This window comes from Morus notabilis, unplaced genomic scaffold, assembly GCF_000414095.1.
Source record: "Morus notabilis unplaced genomic scaffold, ASM41409v2 Scaffold297, whole genome shotgun sequence".
Taxonomy (NCBI): Eukaryota; Viridiplantae; Streptophyta; class Magnoliopsida; order Rosales; family Moraceae; genus Morus; species Morus notabilis.
The window spans coordinates 897,207-921,151 of NW_010357726.1; the positions used below are offsets into that span (position 1 = coordinate 897,207).

At 36.1% G+C, this 23,945-nt stretch overlaps 2 protein-coding genes across 2 annotated transcripts; both read left to right on the top strand.

The window, feature by feature from the left end:
* Positions 1-5,362, top strand: LOC21407060. The gene is made up of 14 exons (XM_024175718.1): positions 1-524; positions 1,444-2,155; positions 2,243-2,375; positions 2,466-2,559; positions 2,648-2,746; positions 2,864-3,163; positions 3,274-3,381; positions 3,482-3,553; positions 3,712-3,798; positions 3,921-3,992; positions 4,085-4,174; positions 4,345-4,452; positions 4,968-5,036; positions 5,215-5,362. The coding sequence occupies exons 1-14, from the start codon at positions 234-236 to the stop codon at positions 5,287-5,289; spliced, it is 2,310 nt and encodes a 769-aa protein (XP_024031486.1). The 5' UTR covers positions 1-233; the 3' UTR covers positions 5,290-5,362.
* Positions 5,363-6,779: 1,417 nt separating this feature from the next.
* Positions 6,780-11,105, top strand: LOC112094552 (tetraspanin-10). Its single transcript, XM_024175744.1, has 11 exons — positions 6,780-7,127; positions 7,997-8,109; positions 8,222-8,276; positions 8,364-8,419; positions 9,160-9,207; positions 9,475-9,523; positions 9,627-9,710; positions 9,813-9,880; positions 10,104-10,229; positions 10,328-10,403; positions 10,609-11,105. Exons 1-11 carry the CDS (start codon positions 7,074-7,076, stop codon positions 10,672-10,674), a joined length of 795 nt encoding a protein of 264 aa, XP_024031512.1. The 5' UTR covers positions 6,780-7,073; the 3' UTR covers positions 10,675-11,105.
* The last annotated feature ends 12,840 nt before the right edge of the window (positions 11,106-23,945 follow it).

The following is a 23,945-nucleotide window of genomic DNA, read 5'->3' on the forward strand; positions in this document are numbered from 1 at the left end:
ATTCCCAGACCAAGTCGAAGCTCAAACACAGAGAGACAAGCTCAAAAACTCACCAATTCACAAAAGCAAGCTAAACCCACCAATCCAATGCGCTTTTAAGGCCGTCTGATGAGCATAAAACTTGTTACATCGCGGAGAAAATGGACGGTCTTGCTCTCACCGTTGCTCAAAAACTCACCAATTCACAAAAGCAAGCTAAACCCACCAATCCAATGCGCTTTTAAGGCCGTTTGATGAGCATAAAACTTGTTACATCTCCGAGAAAAATGGACGGTCTTGCTCTCACCGTTGCCACTGCCGGTACAGTCTTCTCATCTTCTTTCTGTACGTTTCGGCGGATACCCATTTGCACATTTTCGTTCAAAACGAGAAGAAGAGTGATAAAGACTAGAAATTTTTGTCGAGGGTCCAAAAGATTTGCAGTTTTTGCTTCGAAAGAAGAGCCCAAGCTCGACCCTTTGGACCAAATGGAGCTCCAGTTCGGACGCTTGCTCGGTGAGGACCCAAAACTCACCCTTGCCAAGGTCTCTCTCTCTTTCTCTCTCTCTCTCGTCGTTGGAAAAAGTTCTATTTAGGTTCTAGGAGACATTAATAGTATGTTTTTTTCTCAACAACTTGAGTTGAGAATTGGAGTTTTGAAAGTGAATTTTATGCGAGAGAAATTTTTATAGTAAAAAAGTCGTTGCTATCACCTTAACGACATTTCCAAATCATAATTGTGAAGTGAACACACCAGGGTTGAATGAGAATCAGAGAGATATTACAACATTTATATTTTGATTAGTAGCTGCAAACTTTATTGGCACGTGTCAAGAATTACACGCCCTAATTACCGAACAATCAAAAAGCAAACGAGCAAGAACACACAAGATTTATTGTGGTCCACGGACAATGCGATGTTACGCTCACTTTCTGCCGCTGTAGTAATTTACTATAATAAAAGAAAAAATAAATACAAGAGAAAATTGCACACTCTGTGTTTTCCTGTAACTTCTCTCTTAATACTGGAAATGGAGTCCCTGTCAATGTAAAGAAAACTTGCGAATGATTGTCCCATCCCCGGAATTAACAGCCCATGCATTAAAAAAGTGAGTACTTATACTCTTGTTATTGAACACCCATTATTTAGTATTTACATAGAATAATATTTGGCTCTCATTAAGCTTTTGTAACCATCACCAGAAAATGGTTCTTAAATTTGGAAATGGTGATAGGATCTGTGTAGTTCGTTGATTCGAGTTGAGGCGTGACTTTATGTGAGAGCTTTTTACTGTAGTAAAACAATTAGATGTGACTGTTTCTAAGAGCTTTTTACTGTAGCAAAACTCGAATTCTAAACTTGAATTTTTACTGTAGTGTTCTTGGTGAAGTGATCGCTTTTAGAGTGAGTTTTGGTCTTATTGTTGACACACGATGAGTTATATGTTGTGTTTTGTGTTTCAGATAATGGGTAGGAAAGCAAATCCTGATGCTACTTTTATTGACATAGAGAAGAGTTTTTACAAGAACAAGGGTAAAATGGATGAAGTAAAAGGAGTCCCTATTGATTGGGCTAAAGATGGGCAGTCATCAAGTTCATTGGATGGCCTGAACTTGATTCGGCCTGTTCCAAAGAAAGGATTTGAGTTCAAATCTGATGATAATGATAAGCCAATTGTATCTAAGATTAAAAAGCCGAGTCGGTCAGTTGGGAAGGCTGCAGAAGGCATTAAACATAGTGTTCCTAATGTTATTTTGAGGAAGCCCAATATGGTCAATGAGCCTGATGTTGATGATAAACCATCTAGGTTGAGACTTAGACCAAATTTGTCGTTGAAAATGAGGAACCGGCAAGCAAAGGAGGAATTTAGTGACATGACATTGTTGCGCAAACCTGAACCAATGAGTGTGAATGAAAGTAGTGATGCAAAAGAAGAGCGCAAGGATGATGTGAGTGACGTTACTTTGTTAAACAAGCCCAAAGCAATTGATATCAAGACACAGATTGAAAGTTCCGCAGAGCAGGTTGCTAGTGTAGATTATGTAGAGTCTGATTTAGTTTCTGCAACCGTAACTAATGGCTCAAAACGGTTGTCGGAGTTGACTGGAAGTGCCAATGTAACACCTAGCAATCATGAGGAATCAGTGGAGATTTCATTTACTGAGAAACCTACTCGTAAGGATGAATGTCTTGTCAATACAGCTCTTTATTGTTGCAGAATTTATAAAGCTGGAAATTAATATTATGCTTGGATTTCTTAAGGATTACAGCCAGATGAGCCAAGTGTTGTAAGTTCCGGTGAGGAGAAGATAGAGAAGGGACTTCCTCATACAAGTTCAGTTTTTTCCAGTGCCAACTTGTCCGTGGAAGCTGCACTAGTGGGAAAACCAAAAAGGTGAACAAAGTCATGACTTATGCCCAACATTTCTGTGTTTCCATTATCTGCTTCTACCTTTTTTTGTCTGACAAGTTTGTTTTCTTATAGATTAGACCAATCTGTGAAAGGGACATCAGTTAGTCCTGTAAGTGCAAAGAAACCTATTGGATCTGAGAATGTTCTTGTTAAATCACCTGTGGAGGTCAGTTTATGCGGTTTTATGTCTATTTTTGTGTTTGATTTGAGTCTTTATTGTTGTGCACTGATTCTTGATGCCTATAAATTAATAGGGAATTGAAGATGCTGATTGGACTAGAGCAGAAGGCCTTCTAAAGACAGGAGATAGAGGAGAGGTGGAACTTATAAGCTGTAGCACGAGAGGTTTCGTTGTAAGTATACGCGGCACAGCAATATAATAGGCTTTAATAAACTACTTTCTTTTATGCATTTTTTTCTTGTTGGTTAAAGTCCTTTTACGTTACGAACTAAATTACCTTGTTTTGCAGGTATCTTTTGGTTCTTTAATTGGATTTCTTCCATACAGAAACCTTTCGTCCAAGTGGAAGTTCTTGGCTTTTGAGTCATGGTTAAGAAGGAAGGGTTTAGACCCATCATTATACAGGCAAAATTTAGGAATTATCGGGAATTACGAGGCTGCAACCAATAGTTCTCTTCTTAGATCAAGCATAGATCCGAAAATTGATATAGAAGTTGGAGGAGAAATTTCACCAGATATGAAACTGGAAGATCTTCTCAAGATTTACGAACAAGAGAAAATTAAGTTCTTGTCATCATTTGTTGGCCAGGTCTGCAAACATTGATCTGATACTAGAAGCGAGTTTTGATTTGGTAATGAAATTTTGTTTTAATTTCTTCTTTCTTCTTTCAATGATATAGATAAACTAATGTTTTTCAGAAACTCAAAGTAAATGTACTGTTAGCGAACAGAAAATCTGGAAAGCTTTTAGTCTCACTAAAGCCAAAAGAAAAGGAGGAGTTGATTGAGAAAAAGAGAAGTCTTATGGTGAGAGGCTGTATCCATTTTGTTCTTATTTTGGTCTCTAACTTGGACCATCTGCTTTTCTCATATTTTCAATAACGACCATTTCCATCTCTTATGGCAGGCTAAACTTCAAGTTGGGGATGTTGTCAAGTGCTGCATTAAGAAGATTACTTATTTCGGTATTTTTGTGGAGGTAAGTGAGATTTTCATGAGTTGTACTCTTGTTGACATTTTGCTTGGGAAGTTTTCCTTGCAACTGATGAGTTGTGTAATATGCAGAGCCACAACACGAGATCCTACTTTCGAAAAGACAATATTTTTAATTGACTTTGCTTAACTACGCTGTTGCAGGTTGATGGAGTACCGGCATTAATACATCAGACAGAAGTATCCTGGGATGCCACACTGGATCCCGCGTCATATTTCAAAGTTGGCCAGGTCAGGTTATAAACCAAACTATAATCGAATTGGTGATTTTTCACTCAAGTAGATTATACATTCTCCTAAAACTAATTTTTTCTACGCTTTGTGATTCATTACGAGTATTTTTCTGGTGTCAGATCGTGGAGGCAAAAGTTCACCAACTGGATTTTGCACTTGATCGCATATTTCTATCACTAAAGGAGATTATGGTATCCAATAGCTATTTTATTTCAGATATCGGGGTTTTGATAGAAACCCTTTTTGTTAAATGAATTCTTGATCAATTTGTTTCTTATGGCAGCCTGATCCATTGATAGAGGCCTTGGAATCTGTGGTGGGTGATCATGATCCCTTAGATGGGAGACTTAAAGTGGCTGAAGCAGATACTGAGGTTTCTACATTTTCCCTTAGTAATAAGTAGGAACCTTTACGATGTATTCATCTATTCAAAAGTATAAAGAACATGCGCTTGGGAAAGGAGTCGAATGAGTAATTTTATACTTTTGTTCTGTACATGATTGTCATATCTTGTCCAAATTATTTGACTTTAAATTTGGACAGTGGGCTGATGTGGAATCTCTCATTAAAGAGTTGGAACAAATTGAAGGGATCGAGTCTGTATCGAAAGGCCGCTTTTTCATGAGCCCGGGTTTAGCTCCGACATTTCAGGTATAAATACTTGAGATTCTTATAATCAAGTATTTGCTCTGTCACAGATATCAATCAAAGCTTTAATACTCTGGTCTTTGGCTAAAGAATATTGCAATATGTTTAGTAGTCCTATTATTTATTGATCTTTCTTTTGATTTAGCGAAGAACGGGGTAGGAAGCCCGTTTGACACAGTTTTTGTTTTTGCTTTTAATCAGTCAAGGGTTGGAACCATGCTTTTAAATTAACTTAATGCGTCTTAATGATTTCTAAACTTTCTAATAAGCGATAAAATATTAGAATGAAGTTTACATTGTCTTACTAAAATGCTGTTACAAAGTTTTAAATTCTTTTCAGAATAGCTTTTTTGATTAGTCATATTTTGTGGTTTCAACTGAAAGTTCATCTAGAGAGTCAAAGTTCTTCTGAGAGATCATCCAAATATATCGAGAAGCATTTTTTGGACCCAAAAAGCCGAAAACAGCTTCTAGACACCCGTGCCAAAAATTCAAAATTATTTATCTTCTTCTTGTAGGTTTATATGGCATCCATGTTTGAGAACCAGTACAAGTTACTTGCAAGATCGGGAAACAAAGTACAGGAGGTAAATAAGTCAAGTCCTTACCTGAAAATTTTATGTCTCAACTAAATTCATTTCTTTTTGAGCACTCAAAAAAAGGCTTTTCTTCACTTGTTGTAACCACTCAACTTGTTATTGTTTCTCCCATCATTATATGTCCCTTTATGAAGGAATTAATGTCTAAAGCTTGTATTTTGGGCAGGTAATAGTTCAAACGTCATTGGGTAAAGAAGAGTTGAAATCTACAATTCTAACATGTACCAACAGAGTGGAGTAGTTAGTCTAATTCCATGGGCTTTTCCAGAATATATTACAGTCTGAAAAAACAAAAGAAAGAAAATCATATCAAAAGTGGGAAATGTTTCATTTTCAATTTTCATTTATATATTTTTTTCCAATTATTTCATTCTATAGAGTATAGACAGAATCTGTATATTCTTTTAACCGTTGTGATGAAAATCATACTAACGTATATTAGTATCCATTTGATACACATATTACACAATCTTTTTCTTCATTAGTATGAAAACGTGATTGAACCATTTGCTACTAGTAGGAATTTTTCTTTTTGACAAAATTTACTACTAGATGAAGATTAAAAAAAAAAAAATTTGATAATAAGAAGACGCAAAGAAGTTTTGTAGTTGATCTTCGAAATGAAGAAGCAGCTAATGAAGAATTTATGAGGGAGATTTTACGGTACGTTTAGTTATTAGTTAAGTTTTTTAATGGTTAAATTTGTATATTTTTTAATTTTTATATAATTTTACATAAATTTAATTGATAAAAAATTTAACTTATTGATATATTAACGTACCAAAAGATTCTTAAAAAAAAAGTTGAACTTTCCGTTAAAAGCATTTCTAAGGGGGAAAATCTTCATTAAAAGCATTTCAAGCCTGCTTTAGAAACATGATTAGCTGAAAAGAGAAAAGAAAAAAAAAAAAAGAAGAAGGGAGAGAGAGAGACGACAAAGATACGCTTGACAGAGTGTTGTAATGTTGTCTTTTACAACTTTAGACGCATTATATACTTTTAAATTTTATTTATTTTATTGATTTGAGTTTAGAATTTGAATTTTATTATAATAAATTTTTTTTAAAAATAATCATATCTAAATTTTTTACTACAATAAAATTTTTTTACATAAAATTACATATTAATTTAAATTAAAAAATTAAATTAACGAACTAAACTAACTTTCAGTTAGTTCCAAAGTTAGTGTCGTTTTAACCATACAGGATTACGACCTAAATATTGCACATGCAAAAAAGTAAGATACGGGTGATATAAGAGAAATGCTATAATACTAGAAAAATGGGAGCGTTATTTTTTTTACTCATATTTTATTTTTTATATTTATTATTTGATATCTAATATTTAATGTTTAAATTTTAATTTAAATAATAATATAATATATTAATAAAATTTACATGTGAAATAATAAAAATATAAAATGATTAAAAAAATGACTTAAAAAAAGACCATAACATTTCTTGTAATACTATAATATGTTTTTAAAATTTTTTTTGGAATAAGCATCACTATAATGAGGGGAAAAAAAAAAGAGAAAATCAAAAGGGTACTATTTAGTATTATTATTTTAAGGCCGTTAAGTCCGGGTGTCCGTTATCTGTGCTGTCGTGTCGTGTCCGCTAGATTACAGTGGTGGACTGGAACATGATGAACCATGTGCACGTACTTTCCCATTTGACCAAACTGCCCTCACCACTCGAACTCTATCCCCAGACAAGACAAACAAAAAACAAACCCAACCCTTCTTCTCTCTTCCTTAATAGTAATGAACTAATGAGTAATGGGGCTTTTTTTTTTTTTGTGTTAATCATTTTTATTTTTTTATTATTTTTCCTTTCTTGAAGTACTAGCTGTTTAGTGCCTTCTTTACAAGTTACAATTGCCTCGGAAGAAACTCCACTCACTTTTTTTTCAAATTTGGAGAAACTGAACTAGAAACAGTCTTTTTGTGCACAAGAAACTCTGACAACCTCTCTCTCTCTGTTGCTTTGTTTGAGAGAGAGAGAGAGAGAGAGAGAGAGAGAAATGGGTGTTGGAACAAGCACATTTGTGATCAGATGGATCAACTTTCTCACCATGGTAAATATTTTTTCACTTAAATCCTTTGTGTTCTTTTTTTTTTTTTTGCTCGTTCATTCTTCTTAAAGATGTTTCTTTTGGATATGTTCATGTTTTACATTTTTGCAAAAGACGCTTCTTTTCTTTTTGCTTCATTTTGTATTTTGGGTTCTGTAGTTGGTTTATAACGGAGAAATATGCTAGAATGACTAGTGAAATTGATTAAATAATTTTCTTTATTTTTTATGAAGATCGACCACCCCATCGTTTTTTTTTTTTTTTTTTTTTAAATAATCGTTGTTGGTCGTCCGCAGTCATTTTACAAATAAAATTTTTTAAAAAGTTATTTTACTAATAAAACTTTCCTATTGAGTTATTTTTACAAGGGCCTCGTTTATAATGTCTCTCTTCTTGTTTACTTCATCTGTTGCTTGACATTTTGATTGTATTTTTTTTAGCTCGATTTTTAGAGCTAGGAAATTGGAGTTATAATGGCTAAGGAAAGAAATTTGGTATATGTTCTTTCTGTTGCTTGCTTTAAATTAAATGCTTGTCTGAGCAGCTTTTAGCAATCTCTGCCGTTTTGTCAATTTTGCAAAATTGGTATTGTAGTGTTTTCAGATTTTAAACATCTTTTAGCTTGATGCTTAAAACAATCTTCAGAAAACCTGTTGAAATAAACATTATATTGCCAAACTAGGACGTTTGGTTCATAGATTCAGGACCATACTTGATTTACGTGTATTTTTTTGAGAGAAAATACTGTAGCGAACCGCGAACTATGATTCAAATCATGGCATGAATACACCAACCAAACGCATATTTCTTAATATATAAATCCGAGCAACAATAAGGAAAACTTACTTGCTTTAAATGCGTTGAATGAACAGCTTTTAGCAGTTGGTGTCGTGGTTTTCGGGGTGTGGATGAGCACTCACCACGACGGTTGTCGGAGGTCCCTCACGCTTCCGGTGATATGCCTTGGGGGTGTCATCTTTCTTATGTAAGCCTTGCCTCCATAACTCAACGTTGTTGTATTCTTTTTCGCCTTTAGTTTTTTCCTTTCATTGTTATTCATTCGACATTCGTGTGTGTGGTTTCTTTTGAGTGTTTAGATCTATAATCGGCTTCTTGGGCGCGTGGAAGAACAGCTCCATACTCTTGTGGATTGTATCCTTGCTACATGATATGAAGATTCTATTTGTTTTTAATCCATATTGTTGTGTTCTTACTTCTTCCTTAACTTTTCACGCGCAGTATCTGATCTTGTTGTGCTTCATATTGGTGGCGATTCTGGTATTCACTGTATTGGCGTAAGTATATGCAATACGAGAGGAATCTTAATGCTTTATATTTTTTAAACTATGCTTGCACTTTCTTGACCTCTCTGTATTTAACTGGTTTGTCATTTGAAAAGCTGATAACGTTTTTGCTTCACTTTTGACCATTTGATGGTGTACTGTAGCAAATAGAGTCATTGATTTCCCTTCTACATTCTAATGGCCTGTTTAGTTCGCTGATTCAAGTTAAGATGTGACTTTATGTGAAAGCTTTTTATTGTAGTAAAAAAGTTAGATGTGACTGTTTCTGAGAGCTTTTTATTGTAGTAAAAAAGTTAGATGTGACTGTTTCTGAGAGCTTTTTATTGTAGTAAAAAAGTTAGATGTGACTGTTTCTGAGAGTTTTTACTGTAGTAAAACTCAAATTCTAAACTCGAATCGGTGAAATGAACGGGACCTTCAAATCGAGGTTTTCTTAATTCTCGGTTTGAAAACCTTTCTCATCTGCCTCACAGAGGATATTATACAGATAACGTATTATAGGTATAGCTATATGGTTAGAGTGGAAGTTTAGGCAAAGCAGATTTTTAAAATTGAGATGATGGCTGAAACCGATATGCAAGGCTCAAAAAAGTGGCCATAGCATTTAGCTCTCACTAAGGTTATAGTAAGCAGGGAAATATCGGTTGCAATGTAATGTTATTGAGATTGTATTGTGCTTATTTTATGAGTATCATAAGGAGTGCCTCAAAAAATATCTATTTCACTTGTAGGTTCATTGTAACAAACAATGGTTCCGGTCACAGCGTAGATGGTCTGAGGTAAGAATTCAAGCTGTTTGTCTCTTACCAAATACCAATGTATGATACGGTAAACAGAAGAAATGAGGTAAACAGAAGAAATGAGGCAGAGAAGATAAAGACTAAGTAGCTTTAGATCATCTATCATAGATAAAGCATCATGCTTCAAGCCTATTTTATAGTCGGCCTTTGGCCACTTTAAACTACTAAACAAGAGTCATCTCTTTTCTCTAAATTTTGTGTATATTTGCGGGATGGGAGCTTTAATGTCTGTCTTTGCATGATCAGATACAAGGAGTACCAACTTAAAGATTACAGTTCGTGGTTTCTAAATCAGGTAATGATTTTTTGTTACTAGCCCTGTGTGGTGTTGTTGGAAGGTTATCTTTTACCATGCAATAATTTTGCTTGGTATTGATTCTTCGGTCATCCTGTTTTAGCTGAACAATACACATAACTGGAAGCACTTGAAGAGTTGTCTTGTGAAATCCGCAGACTGCAATAACCTGTCAAAAAAATATAAGGTTTATGTTTTTTTCTCGTCAAAATTGCTATTCTATCTTCCATTTCAGCCTGGCTTGCGTTCTTTTTCATTGTTTTTACGGCATCTTTGTTGTTCATTGCAGACTCTTAAGCAATACAAATCAGCAAAACTGACCCCAATTGAGGCTGGTTGCTGCAGGCCACCGTCTGAGTAAGTAATCCTGACGTTTTCTGTTCTTTGATTCATCGAATGCAAAAGTATAAGTGAAACTGCGAAATGCAAAAGTGCATGTTTTGTGTTTTTTCCCTATATTATTATTATTTCACAGTTGTTTAAGTGTTATGCCAGTGTGCTTTAGATGATATTTAAGACGAGTGAAACTCCAAGTTTCTGACATTATTATTCCCGGCCCGGGATTGAACTTTATGCATAGATGTGGCTATCCTGCTGTAAACGCTTCATACTACGACCTGAGCTTTCATCCAGTTAGTTCTAACAAGGACTGCAAACTCTACAAGAATTCGCGCCAAGTCAAGTGCTACAATTGTGATTCTTGCAAGTAGACATCCACCACCCCATATTATATGCTTTTCCCCCCTTTTTTTTCTTGTTCGTTTCTATCAACACTTTTTCTTTTTTCTTCAACCAATTGAATAGGGCTGGAGTTGCACAATACATGAAAACCGAGTGGAGAGTCGTTGCAATCTTTAATGTTGTTCTCTTTCTTGTCTTGGTAAGGCATCTTCAACAATTTGTCACCATAACCTTGAACACCAAAAAAATAAGTAAATCTTGTAAAGACTTGCCAAATAGTTGCCTACAAAATGGAACTTTAGGTGGTAATTCAAGATCGGCCTTAAATATATGGTAAATGTGTTGCATTGCTTCATTTCTACTAGCTTTCCTCAGCCTCGTTAGTTTTTGTTTTGCAATGCCAGTCGATGATATATTTCGTGGGTTGCTGCGCGAGGCGAAATGCAGCAAGAAGCCAATCCAAAGCTTGAAAAGGGCTATCGCTCATTCCGATTTTTCAAACAATGAAAATTGAAACAAAATTCATTATTCAGCGGTTGTTAGTTTGTGAAGATCGACCAATGCAATCGGTTAAGTTGTTGCTTCTGATTGTTGTATCAACAAGGCAGAAGAAAGATGAGCAAATCTGTTATCATGATGGCGTTTTTGAGTTCGTAGCACTGTGTTGAAGCCACTATTGTAAAAAAGAAATGCTGTTCTTCGAGTATAAATCATTGTTTTCTTCTTCATGTTTGTATTTTTTTTACCCTCTATAGTACTTGGACAATGATGGCAATCTGTATTCTGAGGAAGTGCAAGAGGTAGTTTTGGATAATGAATTGTTAAATACAAAATTTATCATCCCCAACGGGCAACGGTGTAGAGTTCATATATCAGCACTGGACATTTTACGATCTAATGAAAAAGAGAGCCTAAAGGCAAAAGATGTCGTTTTCAAGTTCTCGAAAGAGTTTATCGTTTTCAAGCTGATGTAAGATTCCATGATATATTGTCCTTTCTAACATTATTGAAAAAATGGCTTTTAAAGAATAGTAAATTCGTGAGACGTTGTAGATATTATTCATATGTTGTCATTCTTTGAATTTTGTATTGTCGTTTTCTCACATGTGGTCTTTTATCGTTGTTTGAGGGGCACTGTCGTTTTGAATGTCCTTTGGAGGCGTTGTCGTTTTTCTGTTTCCCTATTTATAGCGCTTTCTAAACTTTGTCGTCGTTTTATCTATCTTGTCGTTTACTGAAGAATAATTTTTTTTTGGTTTGTTTTTTAATGTTATCTTTTCTTCTCGTGTTTTCCTATTAATGTCGTTCTCCTCAAGTCCTCAACTTACTATTGTTGGTAAATTTTATCGTCGTTTGCAGATAAATTTAGTTTTTTTTTTTTCTAAAAATATTTTTTTCAACAGTTTTCGTCGTTTAATGATATGTCATCCTTTTAAAGTTTTGTTGTCATAATGGCGTTGTAATTTTCTGAAGGTGCCGACGCTTATAGAAAATTACAACGCCATTCTGACAACAAAACTTTAAAATGATGATAGATCATGAAACGACGAAAACTGTTAAAAAAAGAAAATATTTTTTGAAAAAAAAAAAAACTCAATTTATCTGCAAACGACGATAAGGTTCGTGTCGTTCATGAAGTTATTGTCATTTATTCGACATCAACATATTATAATTTTTGTTTTTAGGGGATGTACTTTCCAATCTAGCAATCCATATTCAATCATAGTGGAGTTTTAGAGAGCTTATTGTAAGCTTTGCTACACCTGATTATTTTTATTTTAAAAAAAATAAATAAAAGAAAAACAAAGGATTTTTTCTATTTGCCTTAATTATAATCACAAATTTAAACCTCTTTCTTGAAGATCGTGATTATATTTTTCGTTGAACTGATTAGATCTTGATTAAATTTCTCAAGATTTTAATTATATCCTTTCTTTCTTGTAGAACTAATTAGATCTTGGTTAAATTTCTCAACACTCTCTCCTTAAAAGTAATCACAAAATTAATTTTTTTTAATTTATTTCACTGTCTAATCAAACAAACACTAAACTAATTACACAAATTAGTTTCACAAAATTCACCTTTTAACACTAAGGCCTCGTTTATTTCACTGATTTAAATTTTTAGTTTTAAATTTCTACAGTAAAAAGCTCTCAGAAAATGTCACATCTAACTTAAATTCTCAAAAAATGTCACATCTCAACTCGAATTGAAAACTTAAATCCACGAAATCAACAAGCCTAAATTCTCGATTGAATCAAACAAGAAGCATAAGATATCACCCCAAATGCTCATGAACCCAGCAACTAGGGGTGTAAATCGGCTGGGTAGGGTCGGGTTGAGCTGAAAAATTGAGCCTACCCGACCAGTGCGGGTTGAGAAAACTTTGGGCCGTGACACTTTCTTAAATCTACAAACCCGCAACCTTTCGGTGACCTCGGGTAGGGTCGGGTTACTCGGGTTGGTGAAAACTAATTTTAATCTATGACTTCATACCTCTTTTAACAGTCCAAAAGCATAAACAACAAGGAGATGAAATAAAATCTTGAGAAGCAAAATAGTCCATATCAAATAAATAGTTTAATCTAGAATAAACAGTCCATATAAAGATAGTCGCAAAATAGAAAATTTGACAAATTAGTCCACTCCAAACTGTTTAATCTAGAATAATAGCACCTTTAGTCCTAACTTGCCCCTCATGTGTTGCAACAGAATTTGACAAATCTTGAGAAGAAAACATAACAAAAAAAAAAAAATCATTAGAATCAAGTTTAGAACAACAAAATAAACAACAAGGAGATGAAATAAAATTAAAAAAAAAATAAGTAAAACGTAAAAAGATTACCTAACTCAATATCTTCATATTCATTAAATTATTCAACGTCAATTTGGTTGATGTGCTCACGACTATGCAACCAATTTTGTGTACAAATCAATGCCTCCACCATCTTAGGGCTCAATGAACTCCTAAAGGGATCGAGGATGCGGCCTCCGGTACTAAAGCAGATTCTGAGGCTACCGTTGAAACATGAATGGTAAGAATGTCTCTTGCAACTAGTGAGAGAACCTTGTAATTAGTTGCATTTTTCTTCCATCAATCTAAAATATCAAAATTTGACTGAGTTGGATCCTCCATAGGGTCTGTCAAGTATCTGTCCACATCATTTTTGTACTCATTCACATTCGTCTCCTTCATTTTCCTTACAAACTTGCTCCACAAACACCATTTTCCTTCTACTTCCATTTTTGCCTCCGTTGTACTTGTTGTTGCCGCCTCCCCACTACTTTCATTAGCCACAGATTCACCCTTGTCCCCACTAAAGCAAAATATTCCTACATCAAATCATCCATGCCTGCTGTTGCATATACTCCAAGCTCAAAATGAAAAACGCAGAAAGAGATATTAACAATCTAATAAAACTTGTAGACACTCTAAATCCATCAAGTGGTTGTTAAAAATCTAGAGAGCAGTGTCAAGTAATCCTAAACCAAAACGGAAACTTGAAAGTTGAGATGTCAATAGTTTTCGCTTTATGAGGTTGTTAGAGCTAAAAAAAAAATCTTATTTTCTTCACAAGATCCTATAAAAAAAAGTTCCATGTACACCTAAATAAACTGCTCAAAAGTTTATTTGGAAGCCAGAAAGCAGAATCCAACTGTCTTCTTCCCTTGTGACAAAAGAGGCTCAAAGTAGTCCCTAAAGATAAATTCAGAAGTGAAAACAGTACGGAAGACCAGAAGAGAATGGGCATAAATGCTTAAAGCTGTATACTTTATCCAACAAGCCATAGAATCCAGGTAGATTTCATTTTTCCAACTAGTTATTCCAATAGTTATACCAAACAAGAATTCAAACAGGAATACCAAATATCCACAAAGGCGATTGGAACTCATAAAATCCACCAAATCACTTCAAAATTTTGACCTTTTTTTTTTCAGAAGTATATAGAATAAATGGACCAAAATTATTATTAACAAAATGACACTAAGAATTGAACTTGTAGATATAAAGAAAACGAAAAGCAAATAACAAGCAAATCAGATAACATTAGAAACCTAAAACCCAAATGTTAAATTTTGTTTCCAACTGATGTTATTTCCTTGGAAAAATCAGACAAAAAACACAGAAATTACAACTGGAAGAAAAAAACATAGGAGCAAGAAGGAACTTACCTGATGAAGCTGGAAGAAGCAAGAATCAAAGAAGGGCCGCCGTGAGCTCCACCTCTAGGGCAACTGGAACCAAAAATGACATCAAGTGAAAAACAAAAATCAACCAAAAACAAAATCAAACAAACAGACCCATTTTTGTTTGGTTTGCTCTGATTAAGAGATAAATCATAAATCAAAAAACAAAACAAAAAAATCTGGATGAAGAAGAGGAACAGTGGCTTACGATGAACGACGAGGAACGGCAAGTGTGAGGAACGGCGAGGAATAGCGAGGAACGGCGAGGAATGGCGAGAAACGGCGAGTAATTTTGGGATGAGGGATTTAGGGTGAAGGAGGAGGCGAGGCGAGGCGTACGTGAGGCGAGAGGAGAGGAGGGAGGTGAGAGGCGAGGACATCATAGCTGCAAAGGACCAAATTAGAGAAGAGACGAGAGACTGAGGTGAGGACTGAGGAGTGAGGACGAGAGATTTTAGAATTAGGGCTAATGCTTTAAAACGGCCGGGTCGGGGCATTGCGAGTTCAAGCTTGCCCCACCCGCCCCCCAACCCGCACAGTGCGGGTTGGGACCATTTTAATCTGAAAAAAAAGCCTATTTAGTCGGGTCGGACGGGTTTTTCGTGTTCGGGCTTAATTCTTACACCTAACAAACGGCACAACCATATACCTCCGCGCAGCAATATTGTGTTTATCGTAGAATTTTCTCCCACCCTCGGCGATGCTAAGCCACTAACCTCGGCGTCGGTTCCAGAACATTAAAAAGAAAATTTTAAAAAAATTTGCAAAAAAAAGAAAACAAAAATCCAAACAATTCACAAAAATTTCTCCTTGTAGATCTGATGAAGTTTCTTTTAGGATAATCAAGTTGTGATGAGCTGGAACATTTTCTTGTAACAGTTTTTGTTTAAGTTGTTAGACTTTCTGTTGTAATGTTATTCTTGTTATTGATGCACTTCCTAGTTATATAAAAGGAAGTACTCACTGTACAAAGCAAGTAAGAAATACACAATACATATTTTTCATTTCTTTTTCTCTTTCTTCTCTCAAGACAGTTTCAATTTCAATATGGTATCAGAAGTAAAAAAAAGCTTCGCTGAACATTTTCCGATTCGATCTTGCTCGTGGTGATTTTCTTCTCTGATTCGCCCTAGCATTCTCCGATTCGTTGTCTTTCGTGGTGATTTCTTTTCTCTGATTCGCAATTTCTCGTGGTAATCCTCCATGGAAACTTCTAGGTCAGGGAAATCGGCCATTGATGATCCTTCAAATCCTTATTTCTTGCATCACTCTGATAGCCCTGGGCTGGTCCTCGTCTCACAGCCACTCACCAGAGATAACTACGCCTCCTGGAACAGAGCGATGATCATTGCGCTGTCCGTCAAGAACAAGCTTGGATTCATTGACGGATCTATCGAGAAACCAGAAGGTAATGACCTAGTCCTTCTAAATTCATGGATTAGGAACAATAACATTGTAATCTCATAGATTCTGAACTTAGTTTCCAAAGATATTTGTGCTAGCATTATTTTTTCTGAATCTGCTTGAGAAATCTGGATTGATCTCCAGGATCGGTTCCAACAAAGTAATGGACCGAGGATTTTTCAATTACGACGTGATTTAACCAATCATAGTCAAGAACAAAATTCTATCAGTGTTTATTTCACAAAATTGAAAACTTTATGGGAAGAATTAAGCAATTTTAGGCCCCAATGTTCCTGTGGAAAATGCACTTGTGGTGGAGTCAAAGAACTCAATGCCTATTATCAGACGGAATACATCATGGCTTTTCTCATGGGATTGAGTGATTCATTCTCCCAAGTTCGAGGTCAAATTCTGATGCTGGATCCATTACCTCCCATCAACAAAGTTTTCTCCTTGATTTCCCAAGAAGAGCGCCAAAGGAAGATTTCCACTACTTCTAACACTAATAATCTAAATAATGTGGCATTTGCTGTTAAAAATGATAACCAAAAGCGGTTTGGAGGAAACCAAGATTTTTCAGGGTCCTCAAATGGAGCTCAGAAGTATCAGAGGAGGGACATGCCTTTTTGCACCCATTGCAATTACCACGGCCATACCATGGAGAAGTGTTATAAGATTCATGGCTACCCTCCAAGCTTCAAACAACGTCAGAAACCTACTCAAGCATCTGCCAACCAGGTTGCAACGCACCTTGGGACAGCAGATACAACCAGCAAGGCCTCTGCAAACGCTGGAGATTTTCTGAACCATCTCAACAGTAATCAGTGCCAGCAGCTGATGGCTTTGCTCTCGAGCCATTTAACTATTTCTGCCACTCTTGCGGATCAACCGGATTCTGCCAACTCATCTTATCTAGCAGGTACTTGCTTATCAATCTCTCTCAATCCTATTCTTTCTTCTTCAAGATACTGGATTGTAGATTCTGGTGCCTCTAGGCATATTTGCTGTGATACACATGCTTTTGTGGCTCTAAGGCCTATAGCCAATTCTACTGTCACCTTACCGAATTATATGAGTATTGGCGTCCATTTCAGTGGAGATATTAAGTTCAACTCAGGATTAATTCTCAGGGATGTCTTATATGTTCCCCAATTCAAGTTTAATTTGCTTTCAGTCAGTGCCCTTACTTCTAATTCTCAGCTTACAGTCACTTTCTTTCCTGGTCATTTCCTAGTCCAGGATGCCAACAGTCAGACGATGATTGGTAGGGGTAAAAGGATGACAGACCTTTACATTCTTGATTCTACCACCTTGTAGCCTATTTCACCTTCAAATTCCATTCCAGCCAACTCTTACTCAGTAAATTCAGTTTCAACCCGTGTATGGCATCATAGGCTTGGCCACCTATCTCATAAAAGATTGGAGTTGCTTAAAGACAGGCTGAAATGTTTCAAGCTGGACAATTCCACTCCATGCTACATATGTCCTTTAGCTAAGCAAAGACGCTTATCTTTTGTTTCAAATAACAACATGTCTATGTTGCCTTTTGATTTGATTCACTGTGACATTTGGGGGCCGTATCATGTAACTGCTCATTCAGGGCATCAATTTTTTCTTACCTTAGTTGATGATTGTACTAGATTCACTTGGATTTTCTTACTCAAACAGAAATCTGATGTACTCAAACAGAAATCTGATGTGGCTCATGTAATTCCCAGATTTTTTCACATGATTGAGACTCAGTTTGATAAGAAAATAAAACAGTTCAGGTCTGATAATGCTAAGGAATTAGTGTTAGCTGATTTTTTTTTCTGAACAAGGTGTTTTGCATCAATTTTCCTGCATAGACACTCCTCAACAGAATTCTGTAGTAGAAAGGAAGCATCAACACTTACTCAATGTTGCTCGAGCTTTGTTTTTTCAGTCTCGTCTTCCCCTTACTTACTGGACTGAATGTGTCCTCTCTGCCACATACTTAATCAATCGGACACCTTATCCGTTGCTTCAAAATAAGACCCCTTATGAAGCCTTATACAAGTCTCAAGTTGATTACTCTTTTTTTAGAGTGTTTGGTTGCTTGGTCTTTGCATCTACTTTAAAGGCTCATCGCACTAAGTTTCAGCCTAGAGCTAGGCCATGTGTGTTTATTGGCTATCCAACAGGCATTAAAGGATACAGGCTACTAGATATTCAGTCTAAACAAGTTTTTTTTTTTTTTTTCAAGAGATGTTGTTTTTCATGAAGATGTTTTCCCCTTTCATCAATTGCATTCTCTGGACCCTCCTATTGATCCATTCCCTGATTTGGTTGTTCCAAAACCAATTCTTGAGCCTTCATCTTCGCTGGAACATTTCACCTCTCATTCACCAGGACACCTTCCATCTCCTCAAGATTCAATAATGATTTCTCCTAGACGATCTTCCCGAGCCATTAAACCTCCATCTTATCTCCGTGACTATCACTGTCATTTACTCACCAATCTGTCTGCCACTTCTCATTCTCACCGTGAGTATCCCTTATCCAATTATGTCACTTATAATTCTTTTTCACCCTCTTACCAAACTTTTGCCTTGACCGTGTCATCTCTTTTTGAGCCACAATTCTACCATCAAGCTGTTAAATACCCTAAGTGGAGAAAAGCTATGCGAGCTGAATTAGAGGCCATGGAAGCTAACAAGAGGTGGTCTGTAGTTCCTCTACCTCCAGGGAAGCATTCCATCGGTTGTAAATGGATCTATAAGGTCAAATACAAATCTGATGGTTCCATTAAACGTCACAAAGCTAGATTGGTTGCAAAGGGGTATACACAACAAGAGGGTGTGGATTTCCTGGACACATTTTCTCCGGTAGCAAAATTGGTGACTGTTAAAGTCTTATTGGCTCTAGCTGCGAGTTCTTCATGGCATATGGTTCAATTAGATGTCAACAATGCATTCCTTAATGGGGATTTGTTTGAGGAAGTTTACATGGATCTTCCACTTGGATATCGTAGTAAGGGGGAGATCCTTGAGCCGGATAGGAAGCTTGTTTGCAAATTATACAAGTCCATTTATGGACTTAAACAAGCTTCACGCCAGTGGTTCTCCAAGTTTTCTGCCGCACTTCTACACTTTGGTTTTGCTCAATCAAAGTCTGACTATTCCTTGTTCACAAAAGGATCTGGATCTTCCTTCATGGCTTTACTAGTTTATGTGGATGACATTATACTCACAGGGCCATCCATGGAAGTTATCTACTCTCTCAAAATTTTCCTCCATAGCCAATTCAAACTCAAGGACTTAGGAAATTTAAAGTATTTCCTAGGCCTTGAAATTGCACGTTCAACCAAAGGCATAGTGCTTTCGCAACGACAATACACTTTACAGTTACTTGAAGATACTGGATTTCTGGCATCCAAACTTACTTCGGTTCCTATGGATCCTCATGTAAAGCTCTCGGCTATAGATGGAGAACTCTTGACTGATGCTTTTCAGTATCGTCGGCTCATAGGTCGGCTACTTTATCTCACACTCTCCAGCCCTGACATCACCTATGCTGTTCATCGCTTGAGCCAGTTTGTTTCCCAGCCTCGGTCTCCTCATTTACAAGCTATTCATCATCTCATGCGTTATCTGAAAGCTCATCCAGGTCAGGGGTTATTTTTTTCTTCTTCATCTCCTATGCAACTTAAAGCTTTTTCTGATGCTGATTGGGGTTCTTACCCGGACTCTCGCAAGTCAACCACTAGATTTTGTGTGTTCTTAGGGGATTCTTTAGTCTCCTGGAAGACAAAGAAGCAGCCAACCATTTCTCGTTCATCGGCTGAAGCTAAGTACCGAGCCTTGGCTGCCACTACAAGCGAGTTAGTGTGGTTAAAACAGTTGCTCACAGATTTTTCTATTGTTCTCTCATCCTCTGCTCTTCTCTTTTGTGACAACCAGGCTGTAATTCATATTGCTTCTAATCCTACGTTTCATGAACATACTAAACACATCGAGATTGATTGTCATTTTGTTCGTGATCAAGTTACTGTAGGGTTTGTCAAACTTATGCCCATTCAGACACAGCATCAGTTAGCAGATCTTTTTCCCAAAGCTTTACCAGCTATATCTTTCTTCTCTCTCTTGGCCAAGATGGCTGTCAAGGACATTTACAGTCCATCTTGAGGGGGAGTTTTAGGATAATCAAGTTGTGATGAGCTGGAAAATTTTCTTGTAACAGTTTTTGTTTAAGTTGTTAGACTTTCTGTTGTAATGTTATTCTTGTTATTGATGCACTTCCTAGTTATATAAAAGGAAGTACTCACTGTACAAAGCAAGTAAGAAATACACAACACATATTTTTCATTTCTTTTTCTCTTTCTTCTCTCGAGACAGTTTCAGTTTCAATAGTTTCACATAACTAATTACACAAAATAAAAAAAAAACAAATTTGATCTTCATGGATACGCAGATTAATTTCCAAACACAAATTACTTTCACAATACAAAACTCAGATTCCGGCGAAGGCCCACCGGAGAGACCCACGCGGGTTCGGCGTTCACAAATGGTTGTGGGTATCTCGATCTACCACTCTAACTTCCGGGGGGCTGAGAGGGTCGGCGAGTGGAGGCGAAAGGATCAGGAGTGATCCACAGGGAGGCGTAGACATCAGCGAGGCAGGGTCCTAGGCAGAAGAGTAGATTCAGCAGGCGATGACAATGTTGACGGAGCCGTGGATGATGGGCGATGAGAAGGGAGTCGCGGTGTCGAACTAGGCGAGTTTGTGGATGCCGTTGACGGTTTTGAAGGAAATGAGTTCGAGATGAGAAAATGGCCGAGAGTGGAGACGGGCGTCGCCGTCGTTGGTGCTCGGAGAAAGCGTTGGCGGCGGCTGGTGAGAAACTGTGCTGATGGAGGCTTCGGCGATTATGGGGGAGCTCCTAAAAGTGTTAGGATAATAGTGATGGGGTTTGATCATGTTTTAGTATCAATGGTCAGGATTAAAAGTTTTATTAAATTAGTGGCTAAGATTTAGTTGGGTAAAAATTTGATATTTTATAAAATATATAGAGTTGTTTTAATATAAAAAAAGAGAGAGTACAATCAATTGTGAATGGTCTTATTTTAATTTGGTGTTTCCTTATCGTTTCTAACCGTACTATTAAAATTAGGTGACTCTGTAATGTATGTATCGGGGCATAAGTACAATACCTACCATAAAATTTCTTTTTTTTCGTTTTTATTTTTTAAAATTAAAATGTGCATTTTAAATTTGTTTTAAAATTATTTTATTTTTTTATATAAAAATAAAAATAAAAATATTTTTAATCGTAAACATAAATTTTTTTAAAAATATATTTAATAATTTTATTAAGAGATTATTTTTAATATAAAAAAATTATTAATGAAAAAAATGAAAATAAAAAATAAAAAATAATAAAAAATAATTTTTTATTATTTTTCTATTTTATATTAAACTAAATTTTTTTTTTTACTTTTTTTTATCTTTAATTATATTTTAAAATTATTTTTATTTTTTCTTTGTTAAAAAAAAACAAAAATAATTCCAAACACGTCAAAAGCTTTCCTCTTTTTCTCGAGGGCACTTTGTATAAATAGACTAAGTAAAAAGTGTTTTTAAGTAAATAAACCACAAAAAAAATAAATTGGGTAAATAGGCCAACTTCCACATGAGCTATTCCACGTCATCAATTATGCTTTTAGGGGTTTCTTTCTCTCCATCCTCTTCCATTTCGCGCCATTTTCTTCTCCAGCCGCCTTCCATTTCTTCTCTCTTCTTCTCAAGTCATCGTCGTCGCACAACCTCATTAACATTATTATCTTGCCCAATCAGCATTTTTTTCTTGTCCAAAATGAAGTTTGAAGAAGAGCTACTAAGTAAGTTTTTCTTTTTCTATATCTCTCATGGTGTTTTTCGTTGTTGTTCATATGTTTTTAAGATGAGAATGCAGTTAAAAATGTTAAAAATCCATTAAAATAGTAATTTTACATAGTAAAAGTCTAGTTTACATTGTCTAATATGATGAAGATCTGCTAGGTTTAGAAAAAAAAGGTTTGTTCTTGGTCGGTTCGTGGTCTGTTATTGGTATGTTCTTATAACATGGTCGGTTCTTGGTCTGTTCTTATACATGGTCAGTTCGTGGTCTGTTCTTGGTCGGTTCTTAGTCTGTTCTCATTACATGGTCGGTTCGTGGTCTGTTCTTGGTCTATTCTTATTACCTAGTCGGTTCGTGGTATGTTCTTGGTCTGTTCTTATTGTACGGTCGGTTCTTAGTCTGTTCTTATTGCACGGTCGGATTTTAGTCTGTTCTTATTGCACAGTCGGTTCTTGGTATGTTTTTATTATATGGTATGTTCTTGGTCTGTTCTTATTATATGATCTGTTCTTAGTCTGTTCGTGGGATATTTGGTTTGGTTTAATGACATATTATTATCTTGATTAAATTTTTACAGTTCTAAAATCTAAATAATGCCTCAGTGGAGGATTTTTTTTTTTGACATTAGAGGATAATGAGAGGAGAATGAAAGTTGTTGGGTGTGGCATACATATTGTAATTTAATTGGCGTATATATGGATGAGAAGGATACTCTTGAAACCTTCGTTGATAAGATTTGTAGAAAATGTGGAATTGATGGACAAAAACATTCCTTGCAGTTATTGTGGGTACCGAATTTGAAACAGAAATCGTTGCCCGTTGTAATAAAAGACAATGATGATTTGTTATTCTTCATGGATATAGCCCACGAGGTACCGCTACACGTGATAGTGGATGAGAAGTTTATGAATCCAGAAGAACATATTGATGGAGTCAAAATTAAGAGAAATCCTTTGCATGATGATTTTTTTGATCGTGATTTTATGGGTATTGTAGCTACAGATGAGTTTTTGACTCATAATGATATTCCACCACAGTCGCAACCATAACCAGAGTCACAGCCACAGCTAGAGCCACAACCACTTGGCATTTTAAATGAAGTAGAAGTTGCTGCTCCTTTAGTTTGTATCGACCAGATTGAGTTTGGATCATCTCATGGATCTACCTTCAGTGACAGATCTAGTTTAGAAGTTGGTCAGTACTTTATAAGTAAGAATGATTTGAAGGAAAAGCTGCATTTAATAGCTTTAAAGGGGAAGTTTGAGTTTCGAACGTGCTTGTAGTAGAATGTGTGGATATGAAATGTGTGTGGCGAATCCGAGCCTGCAAACTGAGACTATCGAACATGTTTATAATTTGCAAGTATAATGGTGTTCACTCTTACTCGTTAGAAAAGCATTCGGCGAAACATAGGTAAGCAACGTACTCCGTTATTGGAAGTTGCATGAAAAACTGATTTATAGGCGTCAAACAGGGTCCGGTTCCCAAATCAATTCAGAAATATGCCCGTGACGAATTTGGGACGGACTTCAGTTATTACAAAGGATGGAACGTAGTTGAAGGGAAAATTCAGAGGTACGTTGTTAGTTGCCACTGTACATGATAGTGAACGTCATTGTTATCCTATCGCATGGGCCATTGCAGACTCAGAGAATGATACATCCTGGACATGGTTCTTCTCGAACTTGAAGGAAATTATCACTAATTCTGAGGAATTAGTTTTTATTTCTGATAGGAATCAAAGTATAAGTAATGCATTGTCTACAGTTATACATTAGCACATCACGGTTGTTGCATATGGCATGTGTCGCAAAACATCAAGAGTAATTTCAGATGTAGCAGTGTTCTGTCATTGTTTTTTAAAACTGCTAAGACCTACCGCATTGACGAGTTTTCTGTCTTGTTTGATGAGTTGTCTACAAGATATCCTAGTATTGCCAGATACCTACAGGAGCAGGTTCGTTTTGAAATGTGGTCTCGTGCTCATTTTAAAGGAAATCGATATAATATTATGACCACAAACATGTCTGAGTCAGTTAATGCAATGCTCAAAGATGTTCGTGATTACCCTGTCATTGCCCTCTTTAATTTTATACAAGCGAAGATGTCAGAGTGGTTTAATAACAGGCAGACTAAAACATTATTAACGCCAAGTGTGAAAAAAACTATTTGTGAGAGGCACAACAAAGCGGGATTTCTAACGGCCACAAGACTTAATACTGTTGAGTTCCAAGTGATAGGTGGAGAGACCACTGCAATTGTCAACATTGGAGCGAGGAGTTGCACTTGTCG